Source organism: Triturus cristatus, chromosome 2_1 (genome assembly GCF_964204655.1).
Source record: "Triturus cristatus chromosome 2_1, aTriCri1.1, whole genome shotgun sequence".
NCBI lineage: Eukaryota > Metazoa > Chordata > Amphibia > Caudata > Salamandridae > Triturus > Triturus cristatus.
In genome coordinates, this window is record NC_140581.1 from 219128417 (window position 1) to 219142426 (window position 14010).

General features: G+C 42.0%; 1 protein-coding gene and 1 long non-coding RNA gene across 5 annotated transcripts in view; one reads left to right on the top strand and one right to left on the bottom strand.

The window, feature by feature from the left end:
- WDR7 (WD repeat domain 7) overlaps positions 1-14010 on the top strand; it is a 1596127-nt gene that overhangs the window by 102661 nt on the left and 1479456 nt on the right. The window contains exon 3 of one of the 4 annotated variants that reach the window (XM_085630124.1): positions 8749-8814. The exons of the other annotated variants lie outside the window; for them this stretch is intronic. Within the exon in view, the coding sequence (XP_085486250.1) occupies positions 8749-8814 (66 nt within the window). The remainder of the gene's footprint in view (positions 1-8748; positions 8815-14010) is intronic. 4 annotated transcript variants of the gene reach the window in all.
- The window catches only part of LOC146863991 (uncharacterized), a 211375-nt gene that overhangs the window by 98313 nt on the left and 99052 nt on the right, over positions 1-14010 (bottom strand). The window lies entirely within an intron of this gene.

Consider the following 14010-nt stretch of genomic DNA (forward strand, 5'->3'; position numbering starts at 1 on the left):
TTCAGCCAGGCTTGCTTGAATCCAGTGGCAAAGTGAGCAAGGGACTCACGTCTGAGCATACCCTGCCAACTTATGGCGAACAAAGCAGTACAAAAGGGGGTGGTGATGGACGGAGCATCAGAACCAATCAAACACTCACACCCAGTCAACAGATCTGGGTTTGATCCATCACCGTTCTTTAGCCCACTCTGCCACCCCAGTTCAGACATGGCCATATGCAAATCAGTCTGACCCTGTGCCTCATGGGAACAGTCCAGCCCGAACTGCCAAGCCATGCCTTCCCTGGACCGGAAACAAGCTTCCTAGGACCGGTTTCTGGCATTTCAGCCGTCTTCAGCCAGGCTTGCTTGAATCCAGTGGCAAAGTGAGCAAGGGACTCACGTCTGAGCATACCCTGCCAACTTATGGCGAACAAAGCAGTACAAAAGGGGGTGGTGATGGACGGAGCATCAGAACCAATCAAACACTCACACCCAGTCAACAGATCTGGGTTTGATCCATCACCGTTCTTTAGCCCACTCTGCCACCCCAGTTCAGACATGGCCATATGCAAATCAGTCTGACCCTGTGCCTCATGGGAACAGTCCAGCCCGAACTGCCAAGCCATGCCTTCCCTGGACCGGAAACAAGCTTCCTAGGACCGGTTTCTGGCATTTCAGCCGTCTTCAGCCAGGCTTGCTTGAATCCAGTGGCAAAGTGAGCAAGGGACTCACGTCTGAGCATACCCTGCCAACTTATGGCGAACAAAGCAGTACAAAAGGGGGTGGTGATGGACGGAGCATCAGAACCAATCAAACACTCACACCCAGTCAACAGATCTGGGTTTGATCCATCACCATTAATATTTTTGCACCGGAACAAAAAAAAAGAAAGGAACTCAATTTTGAAGCAGTTGCAGAAAAGAAATTACACAATGCTAATAAATCATGTTATATTTGTTTAAGTAGATACAATTTGGGTTTGCAAAATGTTTGCTCCTTTGATATAGAGGAACGCCCCAATTTTTGTCTTAAACATACTTTTACCTTGTCAAAATGAAGACATTTTGTTACTTTCTATATAATAAAAACATTTAAAAGGACACATTCATTTTTCAGCGTTATCTATTCAGCCACAAGAATGTTTATGTAAGAACTACAGGGCATTCCTTTTAACGCAAGCAGAAAAGACCGCACAAGTACATTGTCTCCTTATGGGTCATGTCCAAATGCTATTTGACCTGGCCCAAAGGTTCGCTCTCCGCTTTCCCACCTGTTTTAATTCTGTGATTCCTTGTATAGGGACGACCTGACTTGCCTGTGAAACTTCTAAGTTATGATTTGATGCTATAAAATCCCTTCTTAGTAATGACTGACTGATGACATTTCTGTTGTACACCCTCTCCCACGGGGCTCTTGGCACTATTGCTTCTGTACAACCAAATGTGATGTTCGGAAAACGTATAGAGCAGAGGTCCAGCCAAGGGTTTCTTGGTGCCGTGACTACCAGGGGAGAAAGGAGAGAGGGTGCAGGCTAATCAAAGGCTTGCTTAAACAGCCAGGCCTTCAAAAGCTTCCTGTACCTCAGCAGGAATGTGTAGCATCGTGCCCTATAACACTTAAGAACAGTCATGGAATGGCAGCAGCTAGATAATTAATGATAGGACCATTGGGACATAAAGCAATGTCACTTTGTTTAACATGTTGGATTAAAATGGCTAAATTAGTTTTGCAGGAAACTCACTCTCTACACTCCTTCTCACTTCCCCTCCTCTTTCCTCACCCTGCTTACCTCACCTTGCGCTACATGAAGGTTTACTTCCCATCCTCTTATCTTATGATTTTTCTTTAAAAGCGTTACATATAGTGATGTTCAGTTGCGGCTGCTGTGACCTTTAAATGGTGGGGCAGCGCGGGGGGAAAAGAATTGAAAAAATAATGCTTACCTGCATTTTTCAGCGTCTGTCCTCTACTGCCTGTGCTCCTCGATCTCGACTCCCGGCATGCCGCAGGGTCCCCCACGCCAATCCAGACTCTGCTCTCTTGCTGGTATTATCCAGAATGAGAGCAGCACCGTGATTGGCGTCAGCGTCATAGTTGGGCACTTACTAAGGCCCTACGCCTACATAGATTGCAGAAAAACGGAGAGTTGTGACTACACTCAGACTAATCAGAATGCATCATTTTGAAAATTCAGGGAGGCAGGGCAGCTGTGGCCCTTCTTTCAGCCATTATTCCTATGCTTTATGGTTGATGTACTCCTTGAATTTCCACCCAATTGCCATTTCAACCTCTACTCTTTATTTGATCAATCTCCTCATTAGTGTTTCAACCGAGTTCTAGTTAGCAGTAAGCAGTCCAGGTCTGATTAGTTCAGTTTCTGTAGTGGTGGCTCAGTTGTCTCACCTTCGAGTCTCATGGCAGAACCTCTTACTCTTGCGTTTTGCAGAAACTGTCTCATGTTGTGAACTCAAACTCCTAAACCTTTCTCTCAGTCTAATATCATCAAATATGGTGCTGGGCCAATCCTTCCCATATTTCATATCATAACCTCATACCTCCGAGCCTCTTGCATCACTAGGCCACTTATTGGTAACCTCCCCAAGTCTAATATGTTAACCTTCTTCTCCTGATCCCTTTACCTCAACTTTGAGACCTTACTCCCAAACCCTCAACCCTTAGCTCCATATTTTATGTTCCTCTTGCCCTACCATTCTCCCATTGTTATCACCAGTCTAATATTGTAACATATCATTCGCAAATCCCCCTCCAGACTAATATTAAGACTCTTGCTGCTTAACCTCCTGCAACATAAGTATCATATCAATACCTTTAGCTCAAAAGCTTACTCCCTACAGTCTCATATTGTCACTTTTTACTTCTGTGCCCTCTAGTTTAACATTGTAGTTGCTTACTATTAAGCCGTCTGCCTCCCACTCACTCTTGATCATCCTGTACCTGTCTCATATCATGACTTTTTTCTCCCTAGCCTTCTCTGTTACCTTTATATTACAACCTTTTGTGTTATTTCCAGGCTTTTATATAGACAGGCATTTGTCAGTTTTTTTTGTCATTCTGGAGCTATGTCAAGCCTGAAATATGCAGGCTATTGATTTCCCTACATTGGTGGTTCAGTGGTAGGGGTTACAGGGTGAAGGTTCTATGATACATAGCTAATAGGTCTCGCCTTTGGGACCTTATAAGTGTTTAGCCATGCAACAGGTGATGTTGTTGCACCAAGGATATTGTGCTGGATAACTAAACACTTATAAGGTCCCAAAGGCAAGACCTATTGGCTATGCCAATGTTTGTTTCCTTTTCTCTCCTATTTGCCTTCTTCCTTTTTTGCCTTCTTTCCCCCTTTCTGGCTACCACTTCCCTTTTACCTGCCTTCCATCCCTTTTTGCCTCACTTCCTTCTTTCTTGCCTTCCTTTTTTGTCTGCCCTCCTTCCTTTTTTACTGCCGTCCTTTTTTTTACTTTCTTCCTTCCTTTCTTGTCTTCTTTCTTAAATGTGAAGGCTAACAGATAATGCCAGACCAATGGCTTTTTTAGGTCTGTGCAAGCCAAGACCTTTTGATTTGCTCAAAGAAGTATGTATAACATAGTTATTTATAGGAGTTTTCAGCCAGACTTTGTTCGTTAGTCTGTGATTGTCATTCACATTTTTCTTCCACCCACTCCAGCATGCATCAAGGGGCAATACTAGCCCACTTTAGCCATTGACTGACTTCACTATGAGTTACGGCATGGTGCCCTTCCCAACACAACCACACAAAAGGTAGTTCCCTTTAGTTCCTGGTGTACCATGGTAATGTATATTTTTGAGACCAGAAAAACACTTCTGCCTTTAGCCATTATTTTGTTTTATTTTTTTAGATTTAATGAAGGCCCAGCAGCTTCCCAAACAACAAAGTATTGCAAAAACCGCGAATAAACAAGAATTGACAAAAAGCTGGCTGCCAATGCCAGAACAATTGGCTTTGCCATTGTTTGTTTTTTATTGTGAAAAGCCACAGATTAGTATAATATGTATATAATTAGTGTGGATTAAAGTATTTCAACTTTTTAAAAGTAAAAACATAAGCTGAACGTTGATTTACTGAATGGTATTAGTGTTCGCTGCTGTGATCAAAATTTGTAGCCCAACTCCTGGGATACTCTTTTCCGAAGGCGTCACCGGCAGCCGCCCTTAGCCTGGTCCTACTTGAAGCCTCCTTTTATCAGATAAGTCCTTTACTGTGTATGCTTATTGAGCTACACATTTGGAACACTATCACATATCCAGCGCTTGTTCCAGTTTCTTCGTTGAATTTCTTCTATTGCAAGAGGCTTTCCAGAATACCATTTTACTGATTTTAACATTAAGTAGGACCAGGCCGCTTTTCCAATATACCTTTACGAAGCTTGTTTGACAACCAGACATCAGACCTTTTTGTGAAACCATTGATTTTAAAATTAATAAGACATTGTTGCACATCCGGTGCATTGCATTTTAATCAGCCATTTATTAGAATTAAAGAGATCCACCAACTATGGAGTTGCAGGTTTTAATCACTAGGAACTCATCACATTGAAACAGGATCTATAATTGTGTGGCTTTCCTGAAGAAGGCGTTGTCGAGTTAATAAAGATATTGCCACTTTTTAACCTTTTATTTATACATATTGATTAAATGTAATGTGTTAAATATTGTGTTTCATTTTTTAAATGTTTTGTATAAATATCATTTGTTTAAATAATATGAGAAGAAATTATTAAAATAGTAACAACTTTGAACATATTTTTTCCGTCTTCCTTGGTCTTCTTACTGTCATAGATATTGTGTAATTTGTTTACTTTATTGATATTGCCTAGGGGTTTTTGTCATTACTATTCAAGTCCCTGTCCTAGGAATTGAACTATCCATTGTTCAGGGGGTCCTTGTTTTTTCTAATTTATTAGCCTAACTGCTTTGCCATGCCATCTTGAGTTCAGCGCTTAGACTGAAACAGCTGGATCCAGTAGCCCCTTAATGCCCTGTGAACTTCCCCATCCCTTCAAGAGGATTTCTAGCAATGACTGTCATTTTTATCAAGCTAATTTAAAAGACCCATTGAGCCTAATTGTCTTGGGTTAAATGTTGATCTAAACGGTTACATCAAAACTTAAACTAGCCCAAATCAAATTACCTTTGAGGATGGTTAGTAAAATATATCTTAAATAGCAAGATTGGTAGATCATGTTACTTACTTTTACAGTACCAGTGACCTGATGGTCCAAAGGCTAGAAATTAAAGACCCCTACAAATAATAGATGTCTTCAAGATGATCTCCCATGCTGCCCCTGTAAAAATATTTCCAAGGGCTAAAACTCCTTTGTGTGTGTGCTGTACCTTAGTCCACTGAGCAAGAATGCTAAAGTAGTGTGGTTTCCTAATGAACATCAGCACTTGCGAAATGTAGGGTGATCTTGTGATCCTTAAACAGATCTGGACAGGTTATAAGGGAAAACCACAGTGAGGCTGCAAGGCGGAGGGCTCGTTCATGGCAGAAAGAGAGCCTGATGCAGTGGTAACATTTTCCTATTGTTAGAAATTGGATCTCTAGTTGACAGTAGTATGCACGCTGTCCAAGTAGGGAACGCAGTCCTAGTCGAGGTAAGTCCTTCACACACTTAAATCAGCCTGTGCTCACCCACTGGTAGCTTGGCACAGAGCAGTCAGGCTAAACATAAGCGGAAACGTGTCCAGTATTTGTGCTCAATTTAAAATATAGTAACACAGTGAAAACACCACGAAAAGATTCCACACTGAATTAGAAAAATAGTATATCTTTTACTGTCTAAAACAACACCAACATGACAAAAATTCAATCATAAGTACACAAGTTTTGAATTTCCACAGTGTCAATAAAAATTCTGTGCTTCACAAAGCACCCAAGCTTGACAGGTTGCTGATGGTCATGCTAGACCGGAGAAAAATGACACAAATACGATCCGGGGATGGGAATAGTTATTTGTACACAGTATTGTGAATAAGACAGTGCTCCAAAAGGTACTGTAGTGAAAAATATTAAGTCCGGTCACTCAGGACTGGAGTAATCGCACATTATTGTGCCTCTCTGGAAGGAGCGCAGGCTGGTTGTAAACACCCCACAGACCCTGCTGAGCACAATACCTTTGTGGGTGGGGGATGCCGATATCGCCACCGCGGATCGCTGAGCCTGATGCACGGAGGCGGTTGATGCAGAGTCGGTGGGCCTCTTGAGATGTGTCACTGGCGATGGAGAACACAGCGCTGCTTTTGCCGACGTGGGTGGCTGACAAGGCGTCGCCGAGCATCAATGGGAATATCCTTGTAACTAAAGCAATGTGTCGTAGTAGAGCTGTGCTGGAAAGTCTTCCCTCAGTGCTGTGGTCATAGCAGATACTGCAATTTCGATCGGTGCAGGGTGATGATCCTTGCAATCCTCTGTGCAGGTTAGAAGCGAATTGCTGACCATTGTGGGGCCCCTCTGCAGGTCAGAGAGTAAAGCTCTGACCTGTGTGGAACTGGCCTGCAAGACTCACGAGTGGCAGAGTCCAGCAGCAGTGTAGAGGGGTAATACAAAGTCTTTTATGACCCTGAGACTTCTTAAACAGGAGGTAAGCCAGCAAGCCCTTGGAGTTACTTTGTCTTTGTAGAGGTTGCAGAGAGAAGATCCAGTCCTTCTCATTGCCAAGCAAGAGGCAGCAGGCCAACACAGCAGAGCCTTTAGCAAAGTGGCAGTCCCTCCTATAGCACAGCAATCAACAGGCTGCTGGCCAATACAATAGAGTAGCAAAGTTACTTTATGGTGGAGGTTTCTCTCTCGAGATCATTATCGTGCAATTTTAGTGGTCTTTAGTTACGTAACGCGGTACAATTAATGATGTGGATTGTATGGTAATCCACAGTAATATGGTGAGGATATAAATAATGAGGAATGTAGCGTTTGAGAAGCAAGATGGAGACGTTTAATAATGTCTTCATACTTAATACATTCGAAAAGGATCGATCATTGGATGGCAGGTACACACTAGTAAATAATATCTCGTACATACTATGTACCTTTTTATGTTGTTATCATGTGTTTGGACTACTAACACTCAGCATTATAACTATGTTCTCGGGATTTTTTGCCCGTTCTAAGATGGCGGATTCATGGTGGTAGGATTAGACGAACATAGTTGAATTTAGAGAACTTTATAGGCAACTGCTAACAGGAACAACTGATACGTATTGGATGATGATAAGACTAGAAGAAGACAGTTATATTTTATTTTTGGAGTTCTTACACAAACTAGTTATAATAAGACTCCAGTATGGTGTAGTAATGCGATATTAGAATCGAATAACCGTCGTAGATACGTGTGACATTATAATCGTACAGATGTATGATTTGCAAAACATATTTTCGGTTAAACCGATTAAATTAGGTTACTGTCAGGATAATAGTGAAAATGAGATTATAATAAAGAGATTTGACGCAACTTGCATACTTAAAGATGGCGCCCATCACATTTCTATATAAAACGTAGTGACAAGATGGCGCCCGAGTAGAACGCCGTGTTTGTTATGAGTGAGAGGCTTACGACCTGTGTCTGGTGAGTGGGAGACTTATGAATATCATTTTCAGACGCTTTACTCGCGTTTGACAGGATACAATTTAACGTATTTTATACTGGTCTTTGCTTATTTTAGATCGCGTACACGAGAGATTTGGAAAACTATTTGAAGGTTATGAACGGTGGAGTTACGGGTACTTATGAGGAAGGGTGAGATAGTTTTTACTCTGATGGACTGGTATCGAGGATATTATATGGCTATGGAGTTACAGATTGCAGTTGCTTATCTATACATGAATGATCTAATGAATACAACTGATATGGATTTTGATCATTTGGTAAGACCGTGAGTGGTCATAATGAGGCACTTTAAATATAATTGACAAGTGCTCCTGATGTTTTTGTCACTTTTTGTCACTGTCACTTTCAGAGCCCAAAGTCCAGTGAGGATTTGGCAATATACGGATATATCTCCGGATATATCTTCAAAGTTGGATATTTGTTCGTGAAAAAACAATGCTGGGCAATTATAATGGAGGAATTACAATTTAATGCTTTATAACTTCCTGGGAGAGAGAAATGGTAATGTTATAAGTAGATTATTATTTAATTTGGGGTATTATTGACTTATTACATTGGGTGTTTATTTACATGGCATCCTTTGTTTGTGATGATTAGACATAGCAATGGGTTTTCGTTCTAAAAGTGAAGAGGCTCGTATCTGTTACTAGTTACGATCTCTATTTTAAGTCAATGTATAAGTAAATGTATAGGTATTTATATAGCGCCGATGACCACTACGGGTATCTCAGCGCTGTACTCATACCGCTGAAGGAACCCTTCCTGGCTTTCCGTGTGAAGTGTCCACTCCTGGGCACCCCCATGGTGAGGCCAGGCATCCCAGCGCTGTTGGGGCCGTTGTGGAGATTAAGCAAGCTATTGCCCAGAGTTGCAGCGTGGGACCCAAGATTAGAATAGGCACTGAGGCGAGAATATCCGGTACGCGGAATTTATAGCCCGAGCCCCTGCCGCGGCGGGAATCGAACCCTGGTCCCGGACCAGTGCTCTGCATTGAGGTCTGCCGCTCTAACCATTGAGCCACACTTCTCCACTATGTATATTGAACATGAGATTAGATCATGTAATTGGGGGTTGATCTTGTTGTAACTGGAGTTGTATTTGATATTATGACTTTGACTTTACAGATGGTGAGTGAGGCGTTCTATACAGGAGGATATCAATATTTTATTACTTTGGCATTCGACTTTCAGGTGATTTTCAAGGACTAAAACTTAATCTCTGCTCTTGGGCTTTCACGCACTCGGGTGTTGAAGCGGGAGATACTTAGTTCGCTGATTTTTATTTAAAGTTTTCTTTGAGACTTTACTCTTTTTCACGATGGGTGATGGTCTACTGTGATACCTTGAATATCTTCTTGTTGCATTTTTAGTCTCTTAATTGTATAAGGATAAAGGTGTAATAACATGCATTTATATAATTAAGTAAGAATTGTGCTTATATTTTGCTTATTTGGGTTTGCAGCCCTGAAGAAGTCAAGGATGCTTGATTCAGCATGACGTAACACGTGTTGGCTGCTTTGAAAATTGTTTATACCAGAAGAAATACCTTATTGATTGTTTTGGATGCACGGACATGAAAATTCTGCTGTAGCAAATGTAGAATATCTGATTAAAAGAAAACAGAATAAATTGATGGACATTCAATATTGTATTTGTAGATCATATAATTTTAGAGTGCTCAGGGAGGATCCAATTTTTAGAGTAGCAAAGTGGCAGTCCCTCCTGCAATGCAGTTCCTCTTCCTGACAGAGTCTCCTCAGGTCCCAAATGTGAACTGAGTATATGGTGTCAGAGGTCCAGAAATGATACTCATTTTAGCCTTTGAGGTAGGGAGACTTCAAAGGAGTCTTTGAACTTCACAAGGTCCCTGCCTTTCCTTCCTTGGCTCTCGCCGCACTAAGGGCGGTATGCAGCTCTTTGTGTGGGGACAAGATCAGCCCTATTCAGGTGCAAGTGTCAACTTCTCCCTCTCAATCTAGCTCAGGAAAATACATCAACCTGGTGAGGGGTCATCAGGATGTGGGTGACACACCTCGGCTCCCTTTGTGTGTTACAGTCTAGAGGGAATGCACAAAGCCCAGCTGTCACCCAACCCAGATGTGTTTTCAAAGATATGCAGAAGCAGAGAATGGTAAAAGTAAGAAATTGACAACTTTCTAAAAAGTGTCATTTTCAGATCAGCAACTTAAACTCCAACTTCACCATAAGTTGGGATTTTACATTGTGAGTCCAAACTTAAAATGTCTTCCTTTCCCAATTGGAAGTTACACTTAAAATATGTTTTAAGGCAACCCCAATGCTACCCTATGTGAGAGATAGGACCTGCAATAGTGAAACATGAATTTAAGAGTAATTCACTACCAGGACATGTGTAACTTTTAAGGACATGTCCTACTTTTTAAATACACTGCACCCTGCCTTAAGGCTGCCTAGGGCTTATTTAGGGGTGACATATATATGTAATAAAAAGGAAGGTTTGGGCCTTTGCAACTAGGTTAACTTGCAGGTCGAAATGCGCACAGAGGCTCTGCAGTGGCAGGACTGAGCCATGTCTACAGGACTGCTGAAGTGGGTGGCACAATCTTTGTTGCAAGCCCCCTTGTAGCATTTAATTTACAGGCCTTGGGCACATGTGGTGCACTTCACTAGGACTTATCAGCAAGTTAAATATACCACTTGTGGATAAGCCAGAGTTACCATGTTTTGATTTCAAGGCATATGCACTTTAGCACTGGTTAGCAGTGGTAAAGTGCTCAGAATCCTAAAGCCTATAAAACAAATAGAGCAAAAAGGGGAGGAGCAAGGCAAAATGTTTGGGGGTGACCCTGCAGAAAGGTCCATTTCCAGTACCTATAAACATAATTGATTTTCTGCTGGGGGAAAATCATTCGTCCCCAAAACAGTGTTAGCATTTTTCACAGGATTATCTTCTGAATTGTCTTTTGACTTTTTATGAAATAGATTTGTATTTTTATCCATTTAACTATTTGAGTTTTATCGCTGGCTAGACCCGAAGGTATCAGTGCGCCTTACATGAGGATCCACTTTGTTACAAAATTACATCAGTTACAAGTTACATTTGTTGCTAGAAAAACATTTAACCCCTTCGCTGCTATGCCTTTCCGCTCCCCCCCCCTTGTGCTAAGCCTTTTTTGGGCTATTTGGGGTAGTGCGCGCTTAGGCCCCTGTAACTTTTTGACCACATAAGGTATCCACGCCAAATTTGCGTCCTTTTCTTCCAACATCATGGGGATTGTAAAGGTACCCAGGGTTTGTGGAGTCCCCTGAAGGGGTCCCAGAAATTAGCCAAAATACAGCTACATTTTTTTTGTTTGTGAAAAATGGGAAAAACGGGCTGCAAATGAAAGTGTCTGGGTTTTTCTCTGCAAATGGTATCAAAAAAGGGTTTGTGGGGCTGAAATCACCATTCTCCCAGCTTTTAGGGAATGACAGACTTTTGTCAGAAAACCAACATTTATTACAGTTTTGGCATTTTTCTGGGACATAGCCTATTTTTGCTATTTTTTGTGCTTTCAACCTCCTTTCAGTTAATGGTAGAAATGGGTGTGAAAACAATAATGGATCCTGTAAAGCTATACATTTTAGAAAAGTAGAAAAAATTCTGAATTCAGCAAGGGGCCATTTATGTAGATCCAGCAAGGTTTCTTTATAGAAACTAACAGTTGAATATGGGAAAAATTGAAAATTAGTTGAAAAAAACAGCCTTTTGTGTCAACGTTTTTACCTGTAACTTCTTCTAATTATGACAGCTCTTTGAAAGCAATATACCGTTACATCCACTGGACCTTCCTGGTTGTGGGGATATATAGGACTTGTAGGTTCACCAAGAACCCGACGAACCCAGAGTCAAAAACTGAGCAGCAATTTGCAATGGTTTTTTATTATGTTCCGGGTATATAGCAATTATTGTGGGAAAATGTATACAAGGAAAAAACGGTATGAAAGACACCTATGTATTTCTGAAATGGGAACAAATTATAGAGTTTAGAAACAGTACATATTTGCACATTTTCGAAATTGGGAATTCTCATACTAGCATGAGAATTATTGGTCATTTTTCAAAATGACTTATTTTTTACACAAAGTCTTTCATTTGGAAGGCAGAAATGCATCAAAAATCAATAGGTAATAACAGTTACATCTGAATTACCCTAAGTCTCCCGATAACAATGGTACCTCACTTGTGTGGGTAGGCATAGTGCCCGCGACAGGAAACGGCGCAAAACGCAATGTGATCACTCCTCAATTTCGCAGTGAAAAATGACCCTTTTTTGGCAAAGTGCCTAGCTGTAGTTTTTGAACCCTAGCTCTGCGGCACCTTGGGAAACCTAGCAAACCTATACATTTTTGAAAACTAGACACCCAGGGGAATTCAGGATGGGGTGACTTGACCGCCTCCAATCAGGTTTTGTTACCCAGAATCCCTTGCAAACCTAAAACATTGTCCAAAAAACCCACAAATTCCCCACATTTCTGTGGTGGAAAGTTCTGGAATCTGTGTGGATCCACAATTTTCCACCCACCTCGCGTTCCCCAAAGTCTTCCGAGAAAAGTGGTACCTCACTTGTGTGGGTCGGCCTAGTGTCCGCGAAAGGAAACTGTGCAAAACGCAACGTGGTAACACCTCAATTTCACAGTGAAAAATGACCCTTTTTTGGCAAAGTGCCTAGCTGTAGTTTTTGAACCCTAGCTCTGCGAGCACCTTGGGAAACCTAGCAAACTTATACATTTTTGATAACTAGACACCCAGGGGATTCCAGGCTGGGGTGACTTGACTGCCTCCCACCAGGGTCTGTTACCCAGAATCCCTTGCAAACCTAAAAAATTGTCAAAAAAACACATTTTCCCCACATTTCTGTGGTGGAAAGTATTGGAATCTGCGTGGATCCACAAATTTCCACCCACCCCGCGTTCCCCAAAGTCTTACGAGAAAAATGGTACCTCACTTGTGTGGGAGGCCCAAGTACCCGCGACAGGCAAGGGCCCAAAACGTACTGAGGCGACATCAAAATTGCCCATCTCAAAACCACCTGGTTTTGCAAGGGGGGTCACCTGGGTTTTTGGCCCGGTGCTCGGCGGCCATCTAGGGAAACCTACCAAACCCACACATTTCTGAAAACTAGACACCCGGGGGCTTCCAGGGAGGTATGGCTTGCATGGATCCCCCAACGTCTCCTTACCCAGAATCCCCTGCAAACCTCAATTTTAGATGAAAAAAATCACATTTCCCGGTCTCCTGGTAAAAATGGTGCCTCATTTGTGTGGGAGGCCGAAGTACCCGCGACAGGCAAGAGCCCAAAACATTTTTTGATAGGCAATGTTGATGTCGCCTCACTACATGGGCCCTTGCTTGTCGCGGGTACTTGGGCTTCCCACACAAGTGAGGCACCATTTTTACCGGGAGACCTGGGGGAATGCTGGGTGGTGGGAAATTTGTGTGAGCCCGGTGATGCCACAACTTTCCCACAAAAAATGTGTGAAAAAAGTGATTTTTTTTTTCCAGCTAAAATTGAGGTTTGCAGGGGATTCTGGGTAAGGAAACGTTGGGGGATCCACTCAAGCCATACCTCCCTGGAAGCCCCCGGGTGTCTAGTTTTTAGAAATGTATGGGTTTGGTAGGTTTCCCTAGATGGCCGCTAAGCACGGGCCAAAAACCCAGATGACCCCCCCCTTGCAAAACCAGATCGTTTTGACATAATTAGTTGTTTGTTTCTACAGCGTGACAATTTCGGCACAATATTGCAAGGAAAATGTGACAGACATTTTGAGGTTTGCAGCACATTGTGGATAAAATAACTTTTTGGAATTCACAAGAGAGACATCCCCATGAACTCCCATGGGTTTATGACAATATCTACAGTTGGTGGGTTATTCTTGCATGGAACGTACACCTTGGCAGAGAAACTAAAAATACAAAGATTCCTGCACAGCCATCTATTCCTCAAACACACACCCATACTGGTTGGATTTGGCACGAGGGCGAGTGATGGTTCAGTATATTAAATTTTATTAACAAGAGATTTCACAAAAATGAAATGCACTATCAATAATTAAATGGACAAAAAACCGAACCAATGACGCAGCTCGTGAGCTGTAAAGCCACGACAAGGCACCAACCGCTTTACAGGCCATTCACACACCTTTCATACGTGATACACACAAGACCATTCACACCACCAGGCACAAAAACAACACATTACAACATTCACAAAAAGGGACAAGGTACACCCTGCTTCAGAAAGACAAATATTACTGCACAGCCATCTAATCCTCAAGCACACACACATACTGGTTGGATTTGGCACGAGGGTGAGTGATGGTTCAGTATATACAATTGTATAAGCAAGTGATTTCGCAAAAATTAAA